Consider the following 21,004-nt stretch of genomic DNA (forward strand, 5'->3'; position numbering starts at 1 on the left):
TTCCCACCCCCCCAAGCAAAAGCACCTCCGTTGAATTTTCTGTGACCCCCCAACTGTGGTAGAGGATCCCTGCTTCAGCAGCCCCTCAGTCTGGTCGAACCAAGCTCCCCCTGAATGGTGGTTGTGCTGGAGCTGGAATGGTCTGGCACTCTCCCAAAGGTAGACACTCCATTGCCAATTTTCTGCTAAGATGACAATGGTATTGGCTGAAAAGTATTGGCTGAAACTATACTTTGGCCACCTGATGCGAACAACTGACTCATTGGAAAAGATCCTGATGCTGGGAAAGATTGAAGATGGGAGAAGGGGACGACAGGACGAGATGATTGGATGGCGTCACCGACTCAATGGACATGAGTTTGAGTAAACTCTAGGAGTTGGTGATGGACAGGGAGGCCTGGCGTGCTGCAGTCCATGGGGTTGCTGAGAGTCGGACACGACTGAGCGACTGAACTCATTGACAGTGGTGCTCCATCCCACCTGGTCCTGGGGGACGCCCTCAGAGGAGCATCCCGAGTCACACCAGGACGTGGCGCAGAAGTGACTGTGCCCTAGTGCTCACCAACCAAGGCCAGCTTACGTTCCACACGTGTTCACATCTTTGAATGCAATTCAGGGTTTGCTGGGCCTTGTCCTCTCTTCCTGACTCTGCCCGTCATGCAGTGAGCCATCTCCCCCTTACCCTTGATGCCTCTTATTGTCCCTAGGACTTAGGCGGCCCACATGGCCTTGTGTTGCTATCCTTACTGCCGAGGTCTTTTTCTCCCTGGTTTGATTAAACATTCAATGAGAATGCACCATTATGTAATGTTTCTTCGCATATATCTTCCATATATCTAACATGGCATTTTAATTAATAGGAATCCAGTAACTGTGTATTTATTATTAAAAACTCCACCCCGTTGGACGTACTCTGTTATTGTTTCAGATGGTTCAGGATGCCTTTAAAAAAAAAGTTTTTTTTTTAAGGAAAAGGAAACAAAGAAAAACGCATGGGAAAGATTTATGTATTTAGTTGGGGGAGGGGGAAATTAAACTCCTCATAATAGTTTTTAAATTAAATTTCATACTCGTCCAAATCCTTTCCTTCTCCACCCCTTCCTCTGATATTCCCTCACTCATTAAAGTGTAGGATTTTGATGGTATTCACAGGGAAGCTGATTTACTGGAATAAAGAAGTTCTTTAAGTTTTGAATTTTGGAACGCTCCCAGTGTGTCTGAACCCGGGTTTCAGATTTTACTGGCATTTTGTTGGCAGAGCAGTCTTTGGAGCCCGTCCTTATTTGAGCATGTTTCCTAACACCTTCGGCGGTATGGTACTATGTTTTTTAGATTTAAAAAAAAAAAGTTTAAATAGAAAAGCATATATAAACATATACAGAAGATTGATTCTGAAATGTCCAGCAAAATAAAAGGACAGCAAAACTCAAAAGTTATCAAATGAGAAGCACTTTATTTTTAAAGCAAGGAAATTCTTTTCTTCTTTTTTTTTTTTAATATTTATTTTTAGTTGCGTTGGGTCTTAATTGCTGGATGTGGGCTTTCTCCGGTTGGGATGAGCAGCAACTCCTCTCTAGTTGCAGCGCGCGGGCTTCTCACTGCGGTGGTGTCTCTTGTTATCAAGCCTGTTGCTCCATAGCAGCCGTGGCTCACGGGCTCAGTTGCCCCGCGACAGGCGGGATCCTGCCGGACCAGGGATCGAACCGCTGTCCTCTGCATTGCAAGGCAGCTTGCTAACCACGGGACCACCAGGGAAGCCCGAGAAACCGCTTCCTTCTTAAGAGGCAGGGGATGAAGACCAGGATACCAGGAGAGGAGTGTTTTCAGGACAAACCCTAGGAAAGGCTGACGTTTCATCTGTGTGCCTTCTTCTCCTCTCCACGCACAACTGTCCTGATGACTTAGGGTTGAGAATACCGTACCTCCACTGCAGTGGGCACGTGGTGGGGGCTGGCAGTCACCAGGACCACAGACAGAATCCCGCTGAGGAGATGGAAAAGCTTGTGGAGGTGAGGCAGGGTGATAGGCTTTATGTGTGGAGGGTCTTCAGAGATGCTGCAGAGGGAACCCCTGTCACCCCTGGGCCTGAAGGGACATGGGAGGAAACAGTATCTCCCTGAGCTCCCTGGAGAATCTGTGCAAGTAGAGACTGAGTCCCAGCGCTGGGAAAGAGTGAATGAGATGCTCTGAGACCTAAAGCTAGTGTCCTACTCAATGAGACAGGAACTAGGGCAGTTCTAGTCAACAACCCGCACTTCTGTTTAACATCATCCTAGAAATGTTGGCCAATTCAGACAGACAAGAGTAGTCAATTAGAAGCATACAAACTGAGAAAGGGCCTCTCTGGTGGCTCAGTGGTAAGGAATCTGCCTGCCAAAGCAGGAGCCGCTGGTTCGATCCCTGGGTTGGGAAGATCCTCTGGAGGAGGAAATGGCAACCCACTCTAGTATTCTTGCCTGGAAAATCCCATGGACAGAGGAGCCTGGTGGGCTACAGTCAAGGGGTCGTAAAAGAGTCCGATATGACTTTATGAGAAAATAACAACCACCAAAATGGAGAGAGAAGTAAAATTATCTCCACTTGCAGTTGATATGATAGCATACCTGGGAAACCTTAGAGAATTAGTGTTAAAACTAAGAATTCAGTAAGGGAGCAGGCTATAAAATGTTCTACTAGCAAGGAGCCCAAGCAGAAACCACTCTCAGGGGTCAACAGAGTTGGCTAGAAAATGGGACCGGGGGGGCAGGGGGCTGGAAAATGACCATTTGAAGGAAAATCTGTTCTAGAATTGGATTCTGCACCAGGTTTAGTTTGTGGGGGCTCTGCACCCAGCCTATCATGGAGCAAAGCCCTGCATTAAAGAAAGAGGCCCCTTGTCCCATTGAGTGAAGAGTTAAGCTGGTGCTAAGCTTCCTGGTCGAGCAAGCTCTGGCACGCTGCTTGCTCTGTGCAGGGTGGGGTGCACGAGAGGCTCCAGAGAGAGGTCTGAGCATGAGAGGGAAGAAGGGTGACATCTAGGGCAGCAGGGTGGTGAAAGGATCAGTGGTTTGGGGGCCAGCTGGCAGGGGCAGAGATTTCTTCCTTGTAATTACCCTTGAAATGGCAACCATCTTGGGGTGGAAAAACCAGTGCCCAGGAAGGGCCTTTAAGTGGCAGGGTGGAACCTCCCTTTCTAGAGGAAGAAATTCATTACCTTCACGTTGCTTTGTCTGCCCAGATGTTTCAGCAGCCACTTGGCTCTGCAGGCAAGGAAACTGCTTATTACAGTATTTTATGTAAATCTGGTTAGGAAAGAACAGCATGTTTGAGACTGAACGTGTATAGAGCAGGGGAGAATACCTCTGCAGACATGCGCTGCAGATGTAATGGACTTTGGAGCAAGCGTGGTAGTGTTTGGTTTTTAAACATGTAGGATGACACTATTTCCATTCTTTAAAAAGGACCCCATTTTGATTTTACTCTTGAGTATAAATTTTCATAACTTTTCAGAAAAAGTATACCTATGAACAGATATAAGCCATTCCTTGCTCCTAGACAGGACAACTCAACACCCCAAAGATGTCAGTTCTGTCCAAGGGCGCAGGCTCAGTCCCTGGTCAGGGAACTAAAATCCAATTCCGCATGGCCAAACAGAACAAAATAAACACTGACAAAATGGTGACTTTCTGTAAGGAAGCACGAGAAAGAAAAATATGCAGTTATCTGTTCCTGTGTTCAGAAAGAATTACGAGAACAATAAACCAGAAACTAAGACTAGTTGAATTGTTAATTGTAGAAAGAAGTTTGATGGCAAGACTTAAACAGAAGGGATGAGTGGGAGGAAAGTAACACTTCTCAGAGTTTGCTTTTCTGTACAGTTTTAACTCTTGGAATCAAGTTAAAGAATAAAGAAACATGAATGGCAGGGTGACCCTGTAGTTGAACACAAAAGTACAATTCAACCTCACCTTATTTCTGAAGGCTAACGTAGCTACGCTCAAGTAAAAGAGAAAAAGAACAAACCCTAAGAACTTGAAAACACAGTATCTGACTATATACCCTCAAGCTAAAGGCAAGAAGAACTGGAGATAAACGCTGAACCCTAGTTAGTAAATTTGTTTTTCACAGTAGCACAGGTCAGCAATTCTGAAACCACTTTCTGTGTGTCAGAGTGTTGAGCAAATAAGTAAATATATTTGAGATAATGGGAGCCAGATTTCCTTATTTGAGAAGGAAGTTACAAATACAGAAAGGGGGAGAAGACGGACTGCCCTGGAAATCCAGTGGTTCAGACTCCATGCTTCCAAAACAGGGGCTACAGTTTCCATCCCTGGTTGGGAAACTAAGATCCCACGTGCTCCTCAGCGTGGCAAAATGAAATGATACAAAATAATAAAATAAAGGAGAGTAAAATGGACCTAATGCTGTTGGGTTGGAACTGGAAATTTTCAATTAATTCATGGTGTTGGGTTTTTTTTTTTTAATTCATTGGTTTTAAGATGGCTGGACGGATGGAAAAAAAGGAAGGAAACACATGTACTTTTTTGTTCTTTCCTAACACCCAGATTTGTTTTTTAAACACCATTCTGCTCTAAAAGGAACCATAGCTCCTTGGAGAAAAGGCCAATTCCAGGGCTGGTCCTGGGAAAGTTTAGGATGGGTGTGGAACCTCTTCTTATTGCCAAAAAGTAAGGAAGTGCTGAAAGATGACAGGGCCTTGTCAGCAGGAGACAGACATCAGCTTGAAGAAGCTTCTACTTGCCAAATCTGGGATGATATGAGCATCACAATAAACAATGATAGGAAAAATCTACGGAATAAAGAAGACTCCCCAAGTTCATTCTGCTAGAAAGAAAGGAAGAAAGAAAAGCATGTGCAAGGAGAAGAAAAAGCTCTTCCTTATGGTAGCATTGCAACAAGTACACATGGAGGAAATGTTGGAGTCAAACCACTCTGTAGCAAGCACCAAATAAATAATTGATGTGAGTAAAATCATCTATGGATGCCAAGACTAGTAGATTAAATTTCATGGGAAATGGGATATTTGTCTGCTCACAAGTACTTAATTAACTACAGTGGGAAGGTAGCATCTGACAGTGGAAAACCCTAGCCCACCCCACCTTACCCACCCAAGTGGGTTAACGCACCTGTCCTGGGACCAGCAACACCAGATGCTTCCTGACACGGGGCATTGAGAAGGTGGTTGTTGTTTAGTCACTAAGATCCTGGTGCTGGAAGAGATTGAGGGCAAGAGGAGAAGGGGGTGCCAGAGGATGAGATGGCATCATCGACCCAAGACATGAATTTGGGCAAATGCCAGGAGATAGTGAAGGACGGGGAGCCTGATGTGCTGCAGTCCATCTGGTTGCAAAGAGTCGGACACGACTGAGTGAACAACAACCACAGTGATAGTAGACGTACCGCGCTTATACAGGATGTCAGTTACAGGGAAGCCGCTTGGGGTGAGGTTGAGGGAATATGTGGGAGCCCTGTGCATTCTGCTCAGTCTTTCTTTCATTCTTTAGGGTCTTCTTCTTGTTTTGGTCACACTGCGTGGTGTGCAGGATCTTAGTTCCCCAACCAGGGATTGAACCCGTGTCCCCTGCAGTGGGAGCTCGGAGTCCTAACTACTGGACCACCAGGGAAGTCCCTGATGGTTTTCGTTTTTTTTTGTTTGTTCGTTTTTTAAATACACCTAAAGCCACTCAAAAAACAAAGTCTGTTAATTAAAATAAATTCTAGATTGTGACACATGAGCATTATATGAAATTCAGATTTCTGTGCCTGTAAAATTTCATTGAAACACAGCCAGGTGTATTACTATCTCATCTTTACAGAAAAAAGTTTGCTGATCCCCGGGTTCGATAACAGGGTTGTATCAATGTTAACTTCTTGATTTTGGTCATTGTATGTTGATTAATGTTAAATCATATCCTTACTTTTTTGGAAAGATACACTGAAGAATATAGGGATAAAGAGACATTATGGCTGCAACTTATTTTCACATAGTTTAGAAAAAAAAATTATGGACAGACTAACAAATATGGAGTATCTATGTGGTAAAAAAGGTCAGCATCTGGGAAATCTGGGTGCTGGGTGAAGTTCAGTTCAGCTCAGTTCAGTTGCTCAGTCCGACTCTTTGCGACCTCATGGACTGCAGCACACCAGGCTTCTCTGTCCATCGCCAACTCCTGGAATTTACTCAAACTCATGTCCATCAATTCGGTGATGCTGGGTCAAGGGCAGATAGGAATTCTTCATACTGTATCCTCACAAGTTTTCTGTTATGTCTGGTATTATTTCAAAGCAAAAGGTTGAAAACAAAGTGAAGAACAAAAGATCATGGGCCTTAGAACCAACCAGAACTTGAATTCCTGATTGGCTGGCTCCGTGGCCTCAGAGAAGTGATTTCACCTTTCCAAGACTGTGTCCTCATCTGACTTGTAAAGCATGGATGAGATAATGCCTGTAAAGGGTGACTTTTAGTGCCGAAAATCAGCATTGATTCCAGGTGACCGAGCTGAAAGGTCTACAGTGCCTTCAGGAAAATGATTCCCAGATGTCTGCTTTCCTTATGGTCAAGATGAGTCAGCGTCTATCTTCTGAAATGGCAGCCGCGTTTCCAAACAGAAGGCCCTCTGTTGGGGTAAACAAGCCACGATGATGGTTCCAGTTGAAGATGATGGACTCTGATCAGCCGGAGAGGAGCGTTGACAAGATGCTTGCTGTGATCTGGGGACTCCTAGTGGAGGGGTTAGGGCATGGTCTGAGTTCGCATGTGTGGTGGCAAGTTTATGCCGAGGATCTAGGATCAGGACTGCCTTGGAGGCTTGGCCTGAGAGGAATTGTTGCTGTTAGTCATGAAGTCATGTTCGACTCTTTTGTGACCTCATGGACTGTAGCCCATCGGGCTTCTCCGTCCATGGGATTTCCCAGGCAAGAATACTAGAGTGGGTTGCCATTTCCTTCTCCAGGGGATCTTCCCGTCCCAGGGATCAAACTCGTGTCTCCTGCATTGCAGGCAGATTCTTTGCCACTGAGCCACCAGTGATGCCCCTGTGAATTCTGTAACAGCACTGGTCTGAGGTTGCAGGTGAGGCTTGTTACTGTTGCTGTTGAGTCACTAAATCATGTCTATCTCTTCTTGACCCTGCGGACTGAAGCCCGCCAGGCTCCTCTGTCCATGGAGGTGATGCTCAGACATCCAGTATTTATGGCTCAATGTCAGGGGTAAGAAACAATGGTTTGAGTTTATCTTGAGTAATACAGACCAAAAGCAATAAAAGCTTGATGGACTAGGAACGTGCCTCAGTCTGAAAGCTGAGTCCACAGGATGCTCTCCCCGTGAGCAGTTAAGTGATTTGGCAGAGTAGATGCGGCTCTGTATGAGGTTGGAAATGGGGAAGATTAGATAAAAACCTATGAATGATTGGGATGCTAGGAGATATGGAACCCTGACAGAGCAGCTGACCCCAGACATCCTTCAACAGGAGGACAGGTGGGGCCTCTGCTTCTGGGGCACACCCAGGGGGAGGCTGTGACGGTTCTACTCTTGGGCAGTCCACATTCCCACTTTGCCTCTAACTGAAATAAGCGCTCCTCCTGTTATATTATACACCAAACCACGCCTAAGGGAATATGATCTAGAGCTTACTTATTTGACAGCATTCCAGAAAGGTAGATTGATGATGGGTAGCTTTAAATGTCAAATCCAGAAGATAACAGAAGAACTATAGTAGTAAAACTGTTGTGCCTGTGTGTATCACTGGCCAAAATTATTTGTAAGCAGTAACATACAAAATGTGTTATCTCTAAAAGCAATAACCTAAAAACGTATTATCTTTAAAAAGTCAAATAGCTAGTTCAACCAGCCATTTATACCTTTGATAAGTGAGTTTGGAGACCCTCAAACTGAAAATGAAGATTTTGGAACCCAATTTTAAGTGTTAATCTAAACACTTTTTAGCCCAACTTCAGGTCAGGTTAGTATGTGTGTGTAAGAGAGATGGGAGAGGGGGCGAGAGGTTCGGGGAAGAGACATTACCCTCTAGACTGTGAAAGGTCTTAGAATACACGTGTTCCTCCCCTTCTTCTCCTCCCTTTCTTCCCTGACCACCCTCCTTATCCCCAAGAGGAGGAAATGCGAGGCCTTCCTGTCTGTTGGAAGTAAGGAGTTCTGGGATCTACAACCAAGAGAAAGTGATGCTTTTAAGCACTGACCCTGTGACCGAGCATCTTGTGTATTCCTTCACGCATCTTGTGTATTCCTTCACCCTTCGTTCTTGCGGAGCCTGAGACCACACCACGTGTTCCGTTTCCTAGGCGACTGAGAGATGGGGAGACGAGGAGCCTGTCACTCAATGTTAGTTCAAGTCAACACTGGGTTTTGAATCCGAATCTGTCCCATTTCCTGAGTCACCTCTGCTGTGACATTTCTCAAGTTCCCCAGGAACCTTTCCTTTCCCGCCAGGAGCAGTAACCCCTGGTCTCTGGATAACACTGTCCTCCTCTGGGACTGTTGGTCTCAGCTTTGCCCCCAAATGCCTACCTCTCTGTTCTGAAATTTCTGGTCCAGGGTCCAGCACCTTTCACCCTAGACCATCTCCCTGTGCATGGCAGAGCCCTACCACCCTCCTTGCTCCAGTATACGCGTTCTTGGGAGCAGAAAACACTACTCATTTTCTTTCCAAAAGCAATACTGTGCGTTCTTGCATAGAAGGCAACTTTTTAAAAAACTGATTGTACTGTTAGAGTGACTGTTTTTTAAAAAATCCTTAAATTTTAGCTCTTAACTTTTTTTTTAAAAACAGTGATCCTCAGGTATAATGGTTGGTGTTCCCAATGTACTACATTTGAAAAACCATTTTTTTTTTCCTGATGATGAAATGAATGCGCTGCAAGTATAGAAACGGTGGAAAATGCAGACAAATATAATGAAACCAAAAACCACTTGGAATCTTAACTCCCAGAGATTACGTAGAAGAGCACAGTGAAGAAGCTAAAACCGTGATATAATTCTATCTCCGCCTTCTGGAGGCAGCCACTGTTAATGGGTGTCCTGTATTTGTCTATGAATGCACATAGGAATACATAGCTTACATAGGTGGGATCATATCATGATGTTGTTTTTAATGCCTTTTTTGTTTTTTATTGTCAACAAAATAAAAATGTCCATAACTAAATATCTATTTCATTTTAAGAGTTTGGGGACTTCCCTAGTGGTCCATTGGTTAAAACTCTGTGCTTTCACTGCAGGGGGCGTGAGTTCCCTGGTTGGCGCAGCCAAAAAGAAAGAAGGAAAGAAGATCCGAAATGAGCAATCCTTCCAATCATCAGAAAATATTTTGTATAACATATTGTGTGTGTGTGTGTGTATGTTGTATTTTTTAAGAGGAAAAGTATAGAAGAATATACATTTCTAAGAGGGACTTCTTTGGATGACTTTTCTGCTTTGTACTTTCCTGTGTTTTTCCGTAACTACACTCATAACTTAAAAGTAACCACAGCTAATATTTTGGTATATTTCCTAGTAATTTTTAAAAGTGTATTTTAAAGCACCTGTGCAATCATGCTGCATATTGGAATTTCCACACTCTTTAAATCTTCTAATGGTGTTCAGCAGACATTTGCCTGTATCACTGATGGCTTTATGATATTTTTTCATGTTGCGGATACTATGATTTCTTTTCTTTCCTCTGTTGTGGACTGTTTGTACTGTTAATGATTTTTTTCACTGTGCAATGCTGTGATGAAATAGCTGTGTCCCTTAATTATTGTTTCCCTGTCTAAATACTCCATAGAATCCAATCTTAGGGATATAGTCACTGGGTGAGAAGATATAACAATTTTAAGGCTTCCATTGCATATGAACAGACTGGTTTTAAGAATTTCTGCTCATTAGTTACAAATTAAATAAGGTCTTGTTCATTGGTTATAATAAAATGGATGCTACAGGTGACTGTTATTATCTTATTTTTAAAGCAGGTCTTTTACTCCTGTTCTTTCACATATTTACAAATATTATGCATGTGTACTAAGTCACTTCAGTTGTGTGTGACTCTTTGCGACCCAGTGGACAGTAGCCCTCGGGGCTCCTCTGTCCGTGGGATCTCCAGGCAAGAATACTGGAGTGGGTTGCCAACAAATATTATATCTAAATATAAAAACCATGCTTCTTTCCCCCAAATTTTTCAAAATAATTTTCAAAGTAAATATAAGCAGTCATCAATGGATAAAGAAGTTGTGGGGTGGGTGGGTGGGTGTGTGTGTGTATAAAATGGAATGTTACTCAGCCATAAAAAGGAACGAATTTGAGTCGGTTCTACTGAGGTGGAATGAGAAAAACAAATGTCATATATTAACACACATATATGGAATCTAGAAAAATGGTACTGATGAACCTATTTGCAGGGCAGGAATAGAGACTGGGACACAGAGAAGAGACTTGTGGACACTGTGGGGAAGGAGAGGGTGGGAGGAACTGAGAAGGGAGCGTTGATATATATATACATTACCACATGGAAAACAGATAGCTCATGGGAAGTTGCGTGTAACACAGGGAGCTCAACCTGGTGCTCGGTGACAACTTAGGTGGGATGGGGTGGGAGGGAGGTTCAAGAGGGAGGGGACAGGTATGTGCCTGTGGCTGATTCATGTTCTTGTATGGCAGAAACCAACAGCAACTGTAAAGCAATTATCCTCCAATTAAAAATAATTTTTTTAAAAAACAGATGAGCAGTCAACTTAAACAAAGTTTAATGAATAAAATCTTCCTAATATACCACAATTTTTGTTTTGTCAAATCTCCCTCCCTTGCTTTTCTGTGAATTTTACAAAGTTGGGCTAAAAGTATATGTAGGTTTCATATCCTGTTTTTTAAAATTGAAAATTCTATTGCAAGCATTTCTTCTGTGTTGTTATGTAATCTTCATAATGATCATTTATGATGACTGCAGATTATTCCACCAGCCTCATTTCCCTAGTGAACTCTTATGTCTTTTTCCAAATTTTCACTTCTATAGCGCTGTGGTGAGTGTGGATTCTTTCTTTAGATTCAGTCCTCAGAGTGGATTGACTTGACTCCAAATGTAAACTTCTGTTCACTCAGAATTTTCACTAGCTAATACTGGTCTGTCTTCTCGGTTAGTTTTAATTATTGAAACTTAATTCCCACAGCCACGTGAGATTCAGGGTGCTCTGGTTGGCAGAGCATGCAGTGGGAGCTGCGATGTCCTTAGTAACAAGGCGGTCAGGGCCTGTGCTGGTTGCCAGGCGAGCCTTGGGGCTCTGCGTATTTCAGCCCAAAGCTGTTGTACACTCTCTAAGTTGTGTCCGACTCTTTGGTGACCCCGTGGAGGGTAACCACTGGGCTCTTCTGCCCATGGGATCTCCTAGGCAAGCATACTGGAGTGGGTTGCCATGTCCTTCTCCCGGGGATCTTCCTGCCCCGGGGATCAAACCCGCGTCTTCTGAGTTGGCAGGCAGATTCTTTACCGCTGAGCTAGAAGGGAAGTGTGCCAAAACAGAGCAGTCTCCTCCCGTGTCCCGGTGGTACCAGTGCCTGCCCCTGGCTGCTGATCACAGGAACTGTTTATTAAACAGCCTTTTCCAACAAAGAAAAAAACCACAGAGGTGGGGAGGTAGTTATGTAACCTCCTCCCCTCCCCTCTCCCCTTCCCTCGTTTTCTTCTATTTCCTTTTGTTAGAACGACATCAGCTCGGGTTAGAAATGCATTTAGGGTGTCTCCTTTCTGCTAAAGCAACCTAGTGACTCCACCTTCGGAGATGCAAATTTTCCATTTTGCCAAAGTTCATAAATGCTTCTTTGTGGACCGTGAGCCATGTGGTTTGGCCCCCAGAGCTGTCTCAGGTCGCACAAATAAACCTGGCGATCTTCACCTGGCTCAAACTAAGCATTACCCATCCCCCTCACCCCCACTTCATTGTTTCCCTCCTCCCAGAATTTCCTCTTGGCCTTCAGCTTCCCAAGCTCAGTCTTCTCATCAATATGCCCTGTTCACTGCTGCCAAGCTTCCAGCAAGCTTAGTGCGTATGTTCCCTTCATCATTTTTCTTTGTTCTGGAAGCCTGTGTTTGGATTTTGAACCTTCCCACCTCCCCACGCCTAATTCCACCATCACCGTGGCTGGCTCTAGACATGACGGTCTTCCATCTACCTGTTTATTTACAGAACATCCGAGATGGAAAGAGCCTTTGCAATCTGCTCACATGTGCAAAATCACTGCTCCCCCGCCATCCCCTTTGCATAGAAAACTTCGTTAGGTGTTCCCCCTCTCCACCCCAGAGCCCGGCAGCCTTCGGAGCCCAGGTGAAGGTGGCTGGGTCTCTCTGCTGAGCCAGAGAAGACAATGTTATCTCCCCGCGTGGACAAAGCTTCCTTCTTTGAATTTTCCACGCAAGAAAAGGACGCTTTATTCTTGGAGCCCAGCAGCGTATAAGCAGAGCCGATCTCAATGGGTTATTCATGGTGTCCAAGAGAAATACCTCTGGAACTGTATTTCATGCGAGATGGAAGTGGGCTTGGCACCCAGACAAGGGGGCTGCCTGCTCGCTGGCAAGCCCTGTGCCTGTCGGCCCGGCCCGGCCCCTGTCCCGGGTGGCTGGGCTCTTCTCAGCCAGCCAAGGGCTCCCCCTCACCGCGCTGGGGCACCACGAGGCTCTGCCCGCCAGGGTCACAGAGGGGCGCTCTGGGTGTTTAGGCCTTTAAGGGTTTTCCTTCCCTCCCTGTGTCTAACGCTCCACTCCATTCCCCAAGCCCGACAGAGAGGAGGAAGCGCTTTCCGAGCGTGGTCCCTCTTAGCGCAGGGATGCTCTGGAGCCCACCCTCGGAAGAGTACCACGTCGCCGTCACCCCTGCCCTTGCTGCTCCCCTCAACCCCCAGAAAGTATTTCAGAGACATCCTGGCGGCTGCACCGACAGGTCTGATGTTTTACTTTGTTTAATAAGTCCTACTGAGAGCTAGGGGGCTTCCCAGGTAGCACTAGTGGCAAAGAACCCGCCGGCCAGTGCAAGACTGAAGTGACAACAGGTTCGATCCCTGGGTGGGGAAGATCCCCGAGAGAAGGGCACGGCTACCCACTCCAGTGCTCTTGCCTGGAGAATCCCAGGGACAGAGGAGCCTGGCGGGCTACAGTCCGTGGGGTCGCAAAGAGGCAGACAGGACTGAAGCGACTTAGCACGCACCGAGAGCTGTGCCTGCTCATTTGCTGGGAATGCAGAGGAAAACCTTCCCAGTGTGAGTTGAATACGTAGAATGGAGCTGGGGAGGAAATTCTGAGTGAGGGTTTTTGTGTTTTTTTTTCCCCCCTTTTCTTGCGGGGGGGGAGAGTTTATGTTGACTCTTTTGCTGGAGATACAGTGCACATTTCTACCCTTCCCCCAAAGGGAAGTTTGTATTCTTTTAAATAAAAACCATTTTAAAAGCAGAACTCAAGCCTAAAAGGATCCAAGGTTCTCCTGAGTTCTCAGAAGGTGTAGATTTATTTACTATAGGTAAAACATAATTAGTTCTCGGGGGATAGTGTGTCTTTTAAACGGCTTTATTGCCACCATATTAGTTTTCTGAATAATCAGAAACTTCTGTTATGATTATGTTCCAGTGTGCAGACAGAAACGCGCCGTAAGTAGAAACAAATGTCAGGAATTGCTAGTTGTCACTCGCAGAAGGGGACACCACCTCAGCGGGGGAGGGAGGAATTTGATAGGATATTCCGAAGAAATATAACCTAACAATGTCTTGAATAAGCTGAATGATAGCTTGGGCAGGTACACGTGCCCCACCCCCCAGTCCACCTTTTTTTCTTAGTAAATGGTGTTTCCTGCATCCCTTTTCCATCATTCTCACTCCAGAAGCTGGGAATGGGCTCAGTATCCCTTGAAACCCGGAAGACGGCCCTTCCTTACTAACGCGTTTGCAAGTGAAAGCAAACAGCGTCCCCCACGTTGAGCCGCAGGTTCCCATGTCCTGTCCCAGTTCTGGCTGACCGGTCTTTCCCATCGTTTGCAGGTTGATGTTTGAGATGCCGCAGGAAATGGGTTTAATAGCCATTGCAGTCCGCCAGACACAGGGCAAAGGTCAGTCATCTTTCGTTACTGCTTCTGTTGTTTTTGTTTTCTAAAATCTGTGACTCTCGTGGCCAGAGAGCCAATTGATTGCATGTGCTGATCATCGAGATGACTGAAGTTAGAAGTTGTTTGTTTTCACGTTGCCCTAAAATGGAGGAAGAGGAAGGGAAATTGATTAGAAGACTGAACTCCAGTAGAATTCAAGTGTTCCCTCAAACCAAGATGTTTATTAAACCACTTGACATCCGCCTGTGATGGTTTTCATGTTCTTTTACCTACATCTTATAAATTCCTCTTCCTGACACATTCTAGGCGTTGCCGCGTGTGAATAATAACTATGTTAGAGAGACATTTATTTTCCCGAAGGTTCTCGGGGAGGTGACTTCCGTGTCTAGACCGAGCGTCACATGGAGGGGTCTCTCATCTGCCAGCCCCCACCCTGGCTGGCATGGAGTTTGCATGGACGGGGCCCTCGATCGGTGCTCAGTGCCTGTTCACAGAGTGATCGCCAAGGAGCAAAGGGCTGTCCAGCGCTTCCACCCCCTGCTGACTTTCAAAGGCAGGAGCCCACACCCTTCCAGGATCCACCTGGGGTCCAGCCGCAAGCGGATTATTCCTGCTCAGGAGTCATACGTGGGCCACTGTCCCCTGCCTCTCCCCGCCCCCAGCAGGTACCACGCAGACCCCCAACTTTTAACTCTCAGAGGCTCTTATGCCTTTCCCAGAAGAAGCAATGAAATGAGAAATCCACTGTTTCCACTTCTTTCTCCTGAGCATGTCTTTTGAACATAACTCAAAGAAAGAAAAAAAAAATTTTTTTTATTCAAGGCTGTGGTGCTCAATAAGGTAGTTTGAAAAAAAAAAGAGCCAGGGAAGAAATTACATTATACCTCTCATTTTGATTATTTTATTTCCTCAACAACTTTTTTAAGAAAAATAACTCAGAGTTAATATCAGGAATCATTTTTCAAATTGTTTCCTTTTAAAAAAAATAAATAACAGCCAGCTATAAGTCATATACCATCCAGTCCCCCCACTTAAAGTGTACAATTCTATGGTTTTTATGAGACCATCACAATTGGGATCACTTCTAAAAAAGTGGCTTTCAGGACCTCTCCTGGATCAGTGTAGGTTCGGTCCAGTTTCCCCACTGTCTCTGTTTCTGCCTGCATTGCCATATGGTGAGAATTAAACCAAGAGTGATGTTCAGACACTGTATAAGACTTTGAATCATCAAAGCATGGATGATATGAGGCAGAACATTATGCTAATTATCGGAAACTTGCTCAGCCACAGAGCTTCAGATTTTAAAGAGCTTCTCTATTGTTGAGTTAACCCCAGAATCTCCAAGCATTTTCATCAATCCCGGTTTGTTTCAGCTGGACAGATCCTCCGTTTGTGTTTGTGAGCCCTCCACATATTTCCCGGCATTATGTGCATCTTAGTCTGCTCACAGGGCAGGCTGGCCGGTTTCCTGACGTGGCTTGTGTTCCAGGGCGGGGAAAGAACGCTTGGCTGAGCCCCTTGGGATGCGCCCTTTCCACCCTGCTGGTCTGCATCCCGCTGAGATCCCCGCTGGGACAGAGGATTCCGTTTGTCCAGCATCTGATGTCCCTGGCCGTCGTAGAAGCGGTGAGATCCATCCCCGGGTATCAGGTATGTGCAGCTCCTCACTGATACATCCCTGCCACGTATGCGCATCTCTGTTTAGGCGTGTTGGTAGCGTGTGTGTGTCTGAATGGTTGCTGTGTGCAGAGCCTCAGCCTGCTTTTTGTAAAGCTGGCAGCAGAGAGCTCCTGGAGTTTTAAAAGCGCTGTCAGGATGATAGCTGCTTCAGGCCTGCTGGAATGTGTTCATTTCCCAGAAGGCCCAGAATTTCCCTTCTGTGCTATTGAGAGATGTGTCCGATGTCCTAGTAAAGGCATGCCTTTCTTTTCCTTTTCTTTCTTTTTGATTGAAGCACATTGGACTGGATGAGTCTATTTATCCGTGGTGTTTTCTGGTGAAAAGGGGCCTAAACAAACCTCGGGCACCCAGTCTGTGTGCCTTAACTTCATAGTCATGGCAGGAGGTGGGTTCCAGGTGGCCCAGTTCAAGGCAGTGTCTGCTCTCAGGTCATTCCCTGGAGGGCACAGGCAGCCTTGCCCAGGCCACGTCCCTCCGGATGGAGAAGCAGTAGGCCACTGGACCGCTCTATTTCTGTTACCCAGGTTGACCGTTGGTACTTCATGGAGACTAATAAACTCAATATCCTCTGATCAGTCAATTCAGTTCAGTCGCTCAGTCGTGTCCGACTCTCTGCAACCCCATGGTCCGTAGCACGCCAGGCCTCCCTGTCCATCACCAACTCCTGGAGTTTACCCAAACTCATGCCCATTGAGTCGGTGATGCCATCCAACCAGCTCATCCTGTCGTCCCCTTCTCCTCCTGCCCTCAATCTTTCTCAGCATCAGGGTCTTTTCCAGTGAGTTAGCTCTTCACATCAGGTGGCCAAAGGATTGGAGTTTCAGCTTCAACATCAGTCCTTCCAATGAACACTCAGGATTGATCTCCATTAGGATGGACTGGTTGGATCTCCTTGCAGTCCAAGGGACTCTCAAGAGTCTTCTCCAACACCACAGTTCAAAAGCATCAATTCTTCGGGACTCAGCTTTCTTTATAGTCCAGCTCTCACATCCATACATGATGTAATATGACTCAGTAAAATGAATTGCTCCTGTGTATCTCCATAGTGTTCTACTCAAGACATTTCTGCCTGACTCTGGTTAGTTCAGGACCATCCTTCACTCTGGAGCAGGAGCTCCTTAAGGAAAAAGAGCCCTGAGAGTATTCACCCCCACCTCTCCACCCTCCTCCCTAGGATATTATGGTCCCCTGTGCTGTGGTTATTGATCTTGGGATAATCAATTTAATTCCCAAGATGGGAGTCTTCAGAGTGTTTCTGATGATGGTACAAAGTGATGAGGGAGAGGAGACTGAAATTCCTGTGTTCTTTAGGTCTCCTTCCTCTAGTTCCATGGGGCACTTTAATACTCCAAGTATTGCTCCAAAGAGGTGATCGGCTGTCTGAAAAAGAAGAGAGCATGAGACTCCCTATTCTGTCCATTTCTAGAATATTCTGCTCATCTTTATGTTTTCTAAGTTGGACAACCTTTCCTGGTCCCTTTGTGTCTTGAGACTGCTTGATTAATACACAGATTTTCCTTTTAGGATATCAATTTGCGAGTGAAGTGGCCCAATGATATTTATTACAGTGACCTCATGAAGCTTGGTGGAGTTTTGGTTAACTCAACACTTATGGGAGAAACATTTTATATACTAATTGGTAAGTTTTTAAAGCCCTTACCCCCAGAATTTTTAGATTAATAGAAATAAAATGGCTTACACATGGCTCCATTGAGGGGAGTGGATTATCATTTGGGATTTCTTTTTCTTTGAGCTTTGACTTATAGAACACAGTATGTGTACAGAACAGGCCAGGTGGGTAGAAAGCCTTTCAGAAGGTTTAGCGTTTGTACCTCTGGCCATGGAAACCACCACATGGGTGTTTTATCAAACAGGCATTTTCTTACACCTCTCTACACTCCTGCTTCCTGTTGAATTAGAAATGATGAAAATATCCACTTCGTTACTTGGTAATAAGAAAAGAAAAGTTAGTTTCAAGGATGGGTGTCCTTGCATTCTTAATCTGACCTTCCCAGGCCATGGAAAAGTTGCCTTCTTTTTGACCTTCAGAAGACACTCCAGAATGGTCAGGGTGAGGTAAAGATTCCCCGTTTCACCTCAGCACATCCTCATCAGGCAAGGAGATGGATTCAGAAGCCATTCGAGAAGTTCCTAGGTGTCCCTGGTCATCCAAGCATCACCTTCTCCCTAATGCCCAGAGGAACTGGAGTGGGGTTCAGAAATCAGCAGTGGACAGAAAGCGTGTGATGGTGTGTGGGAAGTGCCAGCCAGAAAAGACATGGCGTGTGTTTCCAGCGCCGCTGCCAACTGGCAGTGTTATTCTAGGGAAGTTATTTCCTCCCCTCCAAGCTCTGTCTCCCATGTGTAAATGAGTAACTGGGCTGGATACAGAGGTTCCGAATGGGGACAAATGATGGCTTCAGGGAGCTGAGGAATTCTCTGTTAGAGGGGGAAACGAAACTTTTTTCTGAGAGAATCCGTAGCTTTTATGGACGTCTTAAGGCCGAGGGAGTTGGGCAGGGGGCACAGAGGGCATCTTTGGGGAAAGATTCAAAAAGTCACCATCAGTGGCACCTGCTGGTCCTTAGAAAGACACAGCCTAAGTTGACAGCAGTCCATGTGGCTCTTTTCCCAGGACCGTGCATTTTCTGGGTACAGGGGAGCTTTTTCGGTGCTGTATATGCGTAGTTGAATGCCTTATACCGGCACAGGTACTTCTGCTGTTGTGTATGTTGTTGATAAAAGCACAAACGAACAACTGCAAATTCTTCCCTGCTTTTGTAGTTGTTTGTTTTTTCCCAGGTGTCATTTACATTGGTTTGTATTTTAGTAGCCAGTATATGTTTTAAAAATAATAATAATAATCTGGGGTCAGGCAAGCCTTCCCTTCATACCGAAAACAGCTCAGAACATTTACCAAAAAGTACTGTTACTGTGAATGTCATTGTTCCATCTAAGACAAGTATTTGGGGAACTTTTCTTCTCAGAGGCCCTAGAAAAATGGTGGGCTCACTGCCTAGTTCTTGCAGTATTTCACTTCTTATTGAAGCCCTCTTTGAGGTTGATTCAGGGCCCTGCTGAAAACTGAGTCTCAGCTTTTCCAAAGAACCCCCTCAGCCCCACCCGACAGAGCACAGCGGTGTTAAGTAACGAAAGAGATAAGCTGGTAACTCTTCTCCTGAAGCCTTGGTTTAGGGGCCTGTGAAAGAGCCACTGAACATGGGTTGGCCCTCTGCCAACAGCGTAACCCTAGTACCAAAGACTTGCAAGGATAAAGCATTAAAAGATGTGTTTGGGGTTATACCATGATCGAGGTTGGAAGTCTCTGAATCCAGAGTTTACTCCTTAAGACCTGAATAAAATTCTTTATTTTCAAGCATGTGTTCTGTTATTCAAGTAGAAAAAGAAACAAGAGATTCTATTTTACATCGGGTTCAGCGCTGAGCTCCAGTTCTTGGCTAGACCACAGGAGGTATCATTTCAGAAGCAACTCTGTTTTGTCCTGTTCATCCCTTTCTGCTCAATTGAATCCAATGTGACTTGCTTTTTTTTTTTTTCCCCCAACTAATGTGTAATACATTTGGAATGACTCTGATTTGATGAGGATAGTAAGGGAAGGATAAAAAAGGAAGATGGACTCCGAGATGTAAGTCCTTCTCTAACTACTGGCCAGAGACAAGGAAAGAACTCAAAATGAGGACAAGGAAGCAGCAAGTTGAGCATAAAAGCTGTAACTTTCTCCAGGTGGTCGAGAGAGACATGTGATGTCGTCAGTAGATTGAACTGCTCACCTTGTCAATTGTTTGTTTCCGTCTAGGCTGTGGATTTAACGTGACGAACAGCAACCCTACCATATGCATCAACGATCTCATCACAGAATACAATAAGGAACACGGGGCAGAGCTACAGCCCTTGAGAGCCGACTGTCTCATCGCCCGAATGGCGACCGTGCTGGAGAAGCTGATCGACACGTTTCAGGACCAGGGGCCCAATGGCATTCTTCCTCTCTACTATAAATACTGGGTACACAGGTTAGTGCTGGCTTGTCTGCATCCTCTTAAAATCCCTTTGCTAAGGCAGTAGTTTAACATCTTAAAGCGAGAAACTAAACTCGGGTCTGGGTAATCCTCTTTGACTGATGGATAAACCTGGGGGATACCACCTTGAGCGAGTGAGCATCGCCAGGAATGGGGACCAGGGCGATCCCTTGCCTCCTGGTGGGATGCGCTGGGAAAGACACCACATCACTGAAGACTTTCCTTCCCCAATGTGTGTTTAAACCGAGTCTGATTGTGAGGCAACAGGCAGATCTTAAAACTGTGGAACATTCTCATTGTAACTATCATTTTCAAAGGGAGACCTCCCAGCCTCAGCCTTACCTGGGAACTTTATTAGAAACACAAATTCTGTTTTTCTTCCCCCGTGTTCAAATTCCATTTTTCTCCTTTGCTGACTTGTGTTTCTTTTATTAAGATTTTTTTGTTTGGAGGATAATTGCTTTGCAGTGTTGTGTTGGTCCCTCCCATACGACATCCGTGTTGTGTGCACATCTGTGTATCCCACGGGTGTGCACGCGTCCCCTCCCTCGTGGGCCTCCCCTCACCCCCGCCCTCGGGTTGTCGCCCAGCACCGGGTTGTGTTGGTCGCCCCCATACGACATCCGTGTTGTGTGCACACCTGTGTATCCCATGGGTGTGCATGCGTCCCTCCCTCGTGAGCCTCCCCCCACGCCCGCCCTCGGGTTGTCGCCCACACTGGGTTGTGTTGGTTCCCCCCATACGACATCCGTGATGTCATACGACATCGGGTTGTCCCCCAGCACCAGGTTGTGTTGGTCCCCCCATACGACATGCGTGATGTCATATGACATCGGGTTGTCCCCCAGCACCGGGTTGTGTTGGTCCCCCCATACGACATGCGTGATGTCATATGACATCGGGTTGTCCCCCAGCACCGGGTTGTGTTGGTCCCCCCATACGACATGCGTGATGTCATACGACATCGGGTTGTCCCCCAGCACCGGCTTGAGCACCGGGTTGAGCTCCTTGTTATACAGCAGTTTCCCACTAGCGGTCTATTTTGCATATGGTAATGTACATGTAGAAATGCAAATTCTTGACTCTGCCCCTGAGGCTGGGGCCCAGCACTCCTGTTTTACCAAAGGCTCCAGCAAGCTCTCAGGCACCTTAGTTTGAAAAGCATTGATGTTGACCAACAGGGGCCTCTACCTTTTAGCAATGTCAAGGTCTTAGAA

The 21,004-nt window shown here is 45.7% G+C and overlaps 1 protein-coding gene across 2 annotated transcripts in view; it reads left to right on the forward strand.

Moving 5' to 3' along the window:
- The window catches only part of HLCS (holocarboxylase synthetase), a 190,708-nt gene that overhangs the window by 165,311 nt on the left and 4,393 nt on the right, over positions 1–21,004 (forward strand). For both annotated transcript variants that reach the window (XM_061167342.1, XM_061167343.1), the window contains exons 7-10: positions 14,006–14,073; positions 15,560–15,720; positions 17,275–17,389; positions 19,568–19,781. In XM_061167342.1, coding sequence (XP_061023325.1) covers positions 14,006–14,073; positions 15,560–15,720; positions 17,275–17,389; positions 19,568–19,781 — 558 coding nt within the window. The remainder of the gene's footprint in view (positions 1–14,005; positions 14,074–15,559; positions 15,721–17,274; positions 17,390–19,567; positions 19,782–21,004) is intronic.

This window comes from Dama dama, chromosome 19 (genome assembly GCF_033118175.1).
Source record: "Dama dama isolate Ldn47 chromosome 19, ASM3311817v1, whole genome shotgun sequence".
Classification (NCBI taxonomy): Eukaryota; Metazoa; Chordata; class Mammalia; order Artiodactyla; family Cervidae; genus Dama; species Dama dama.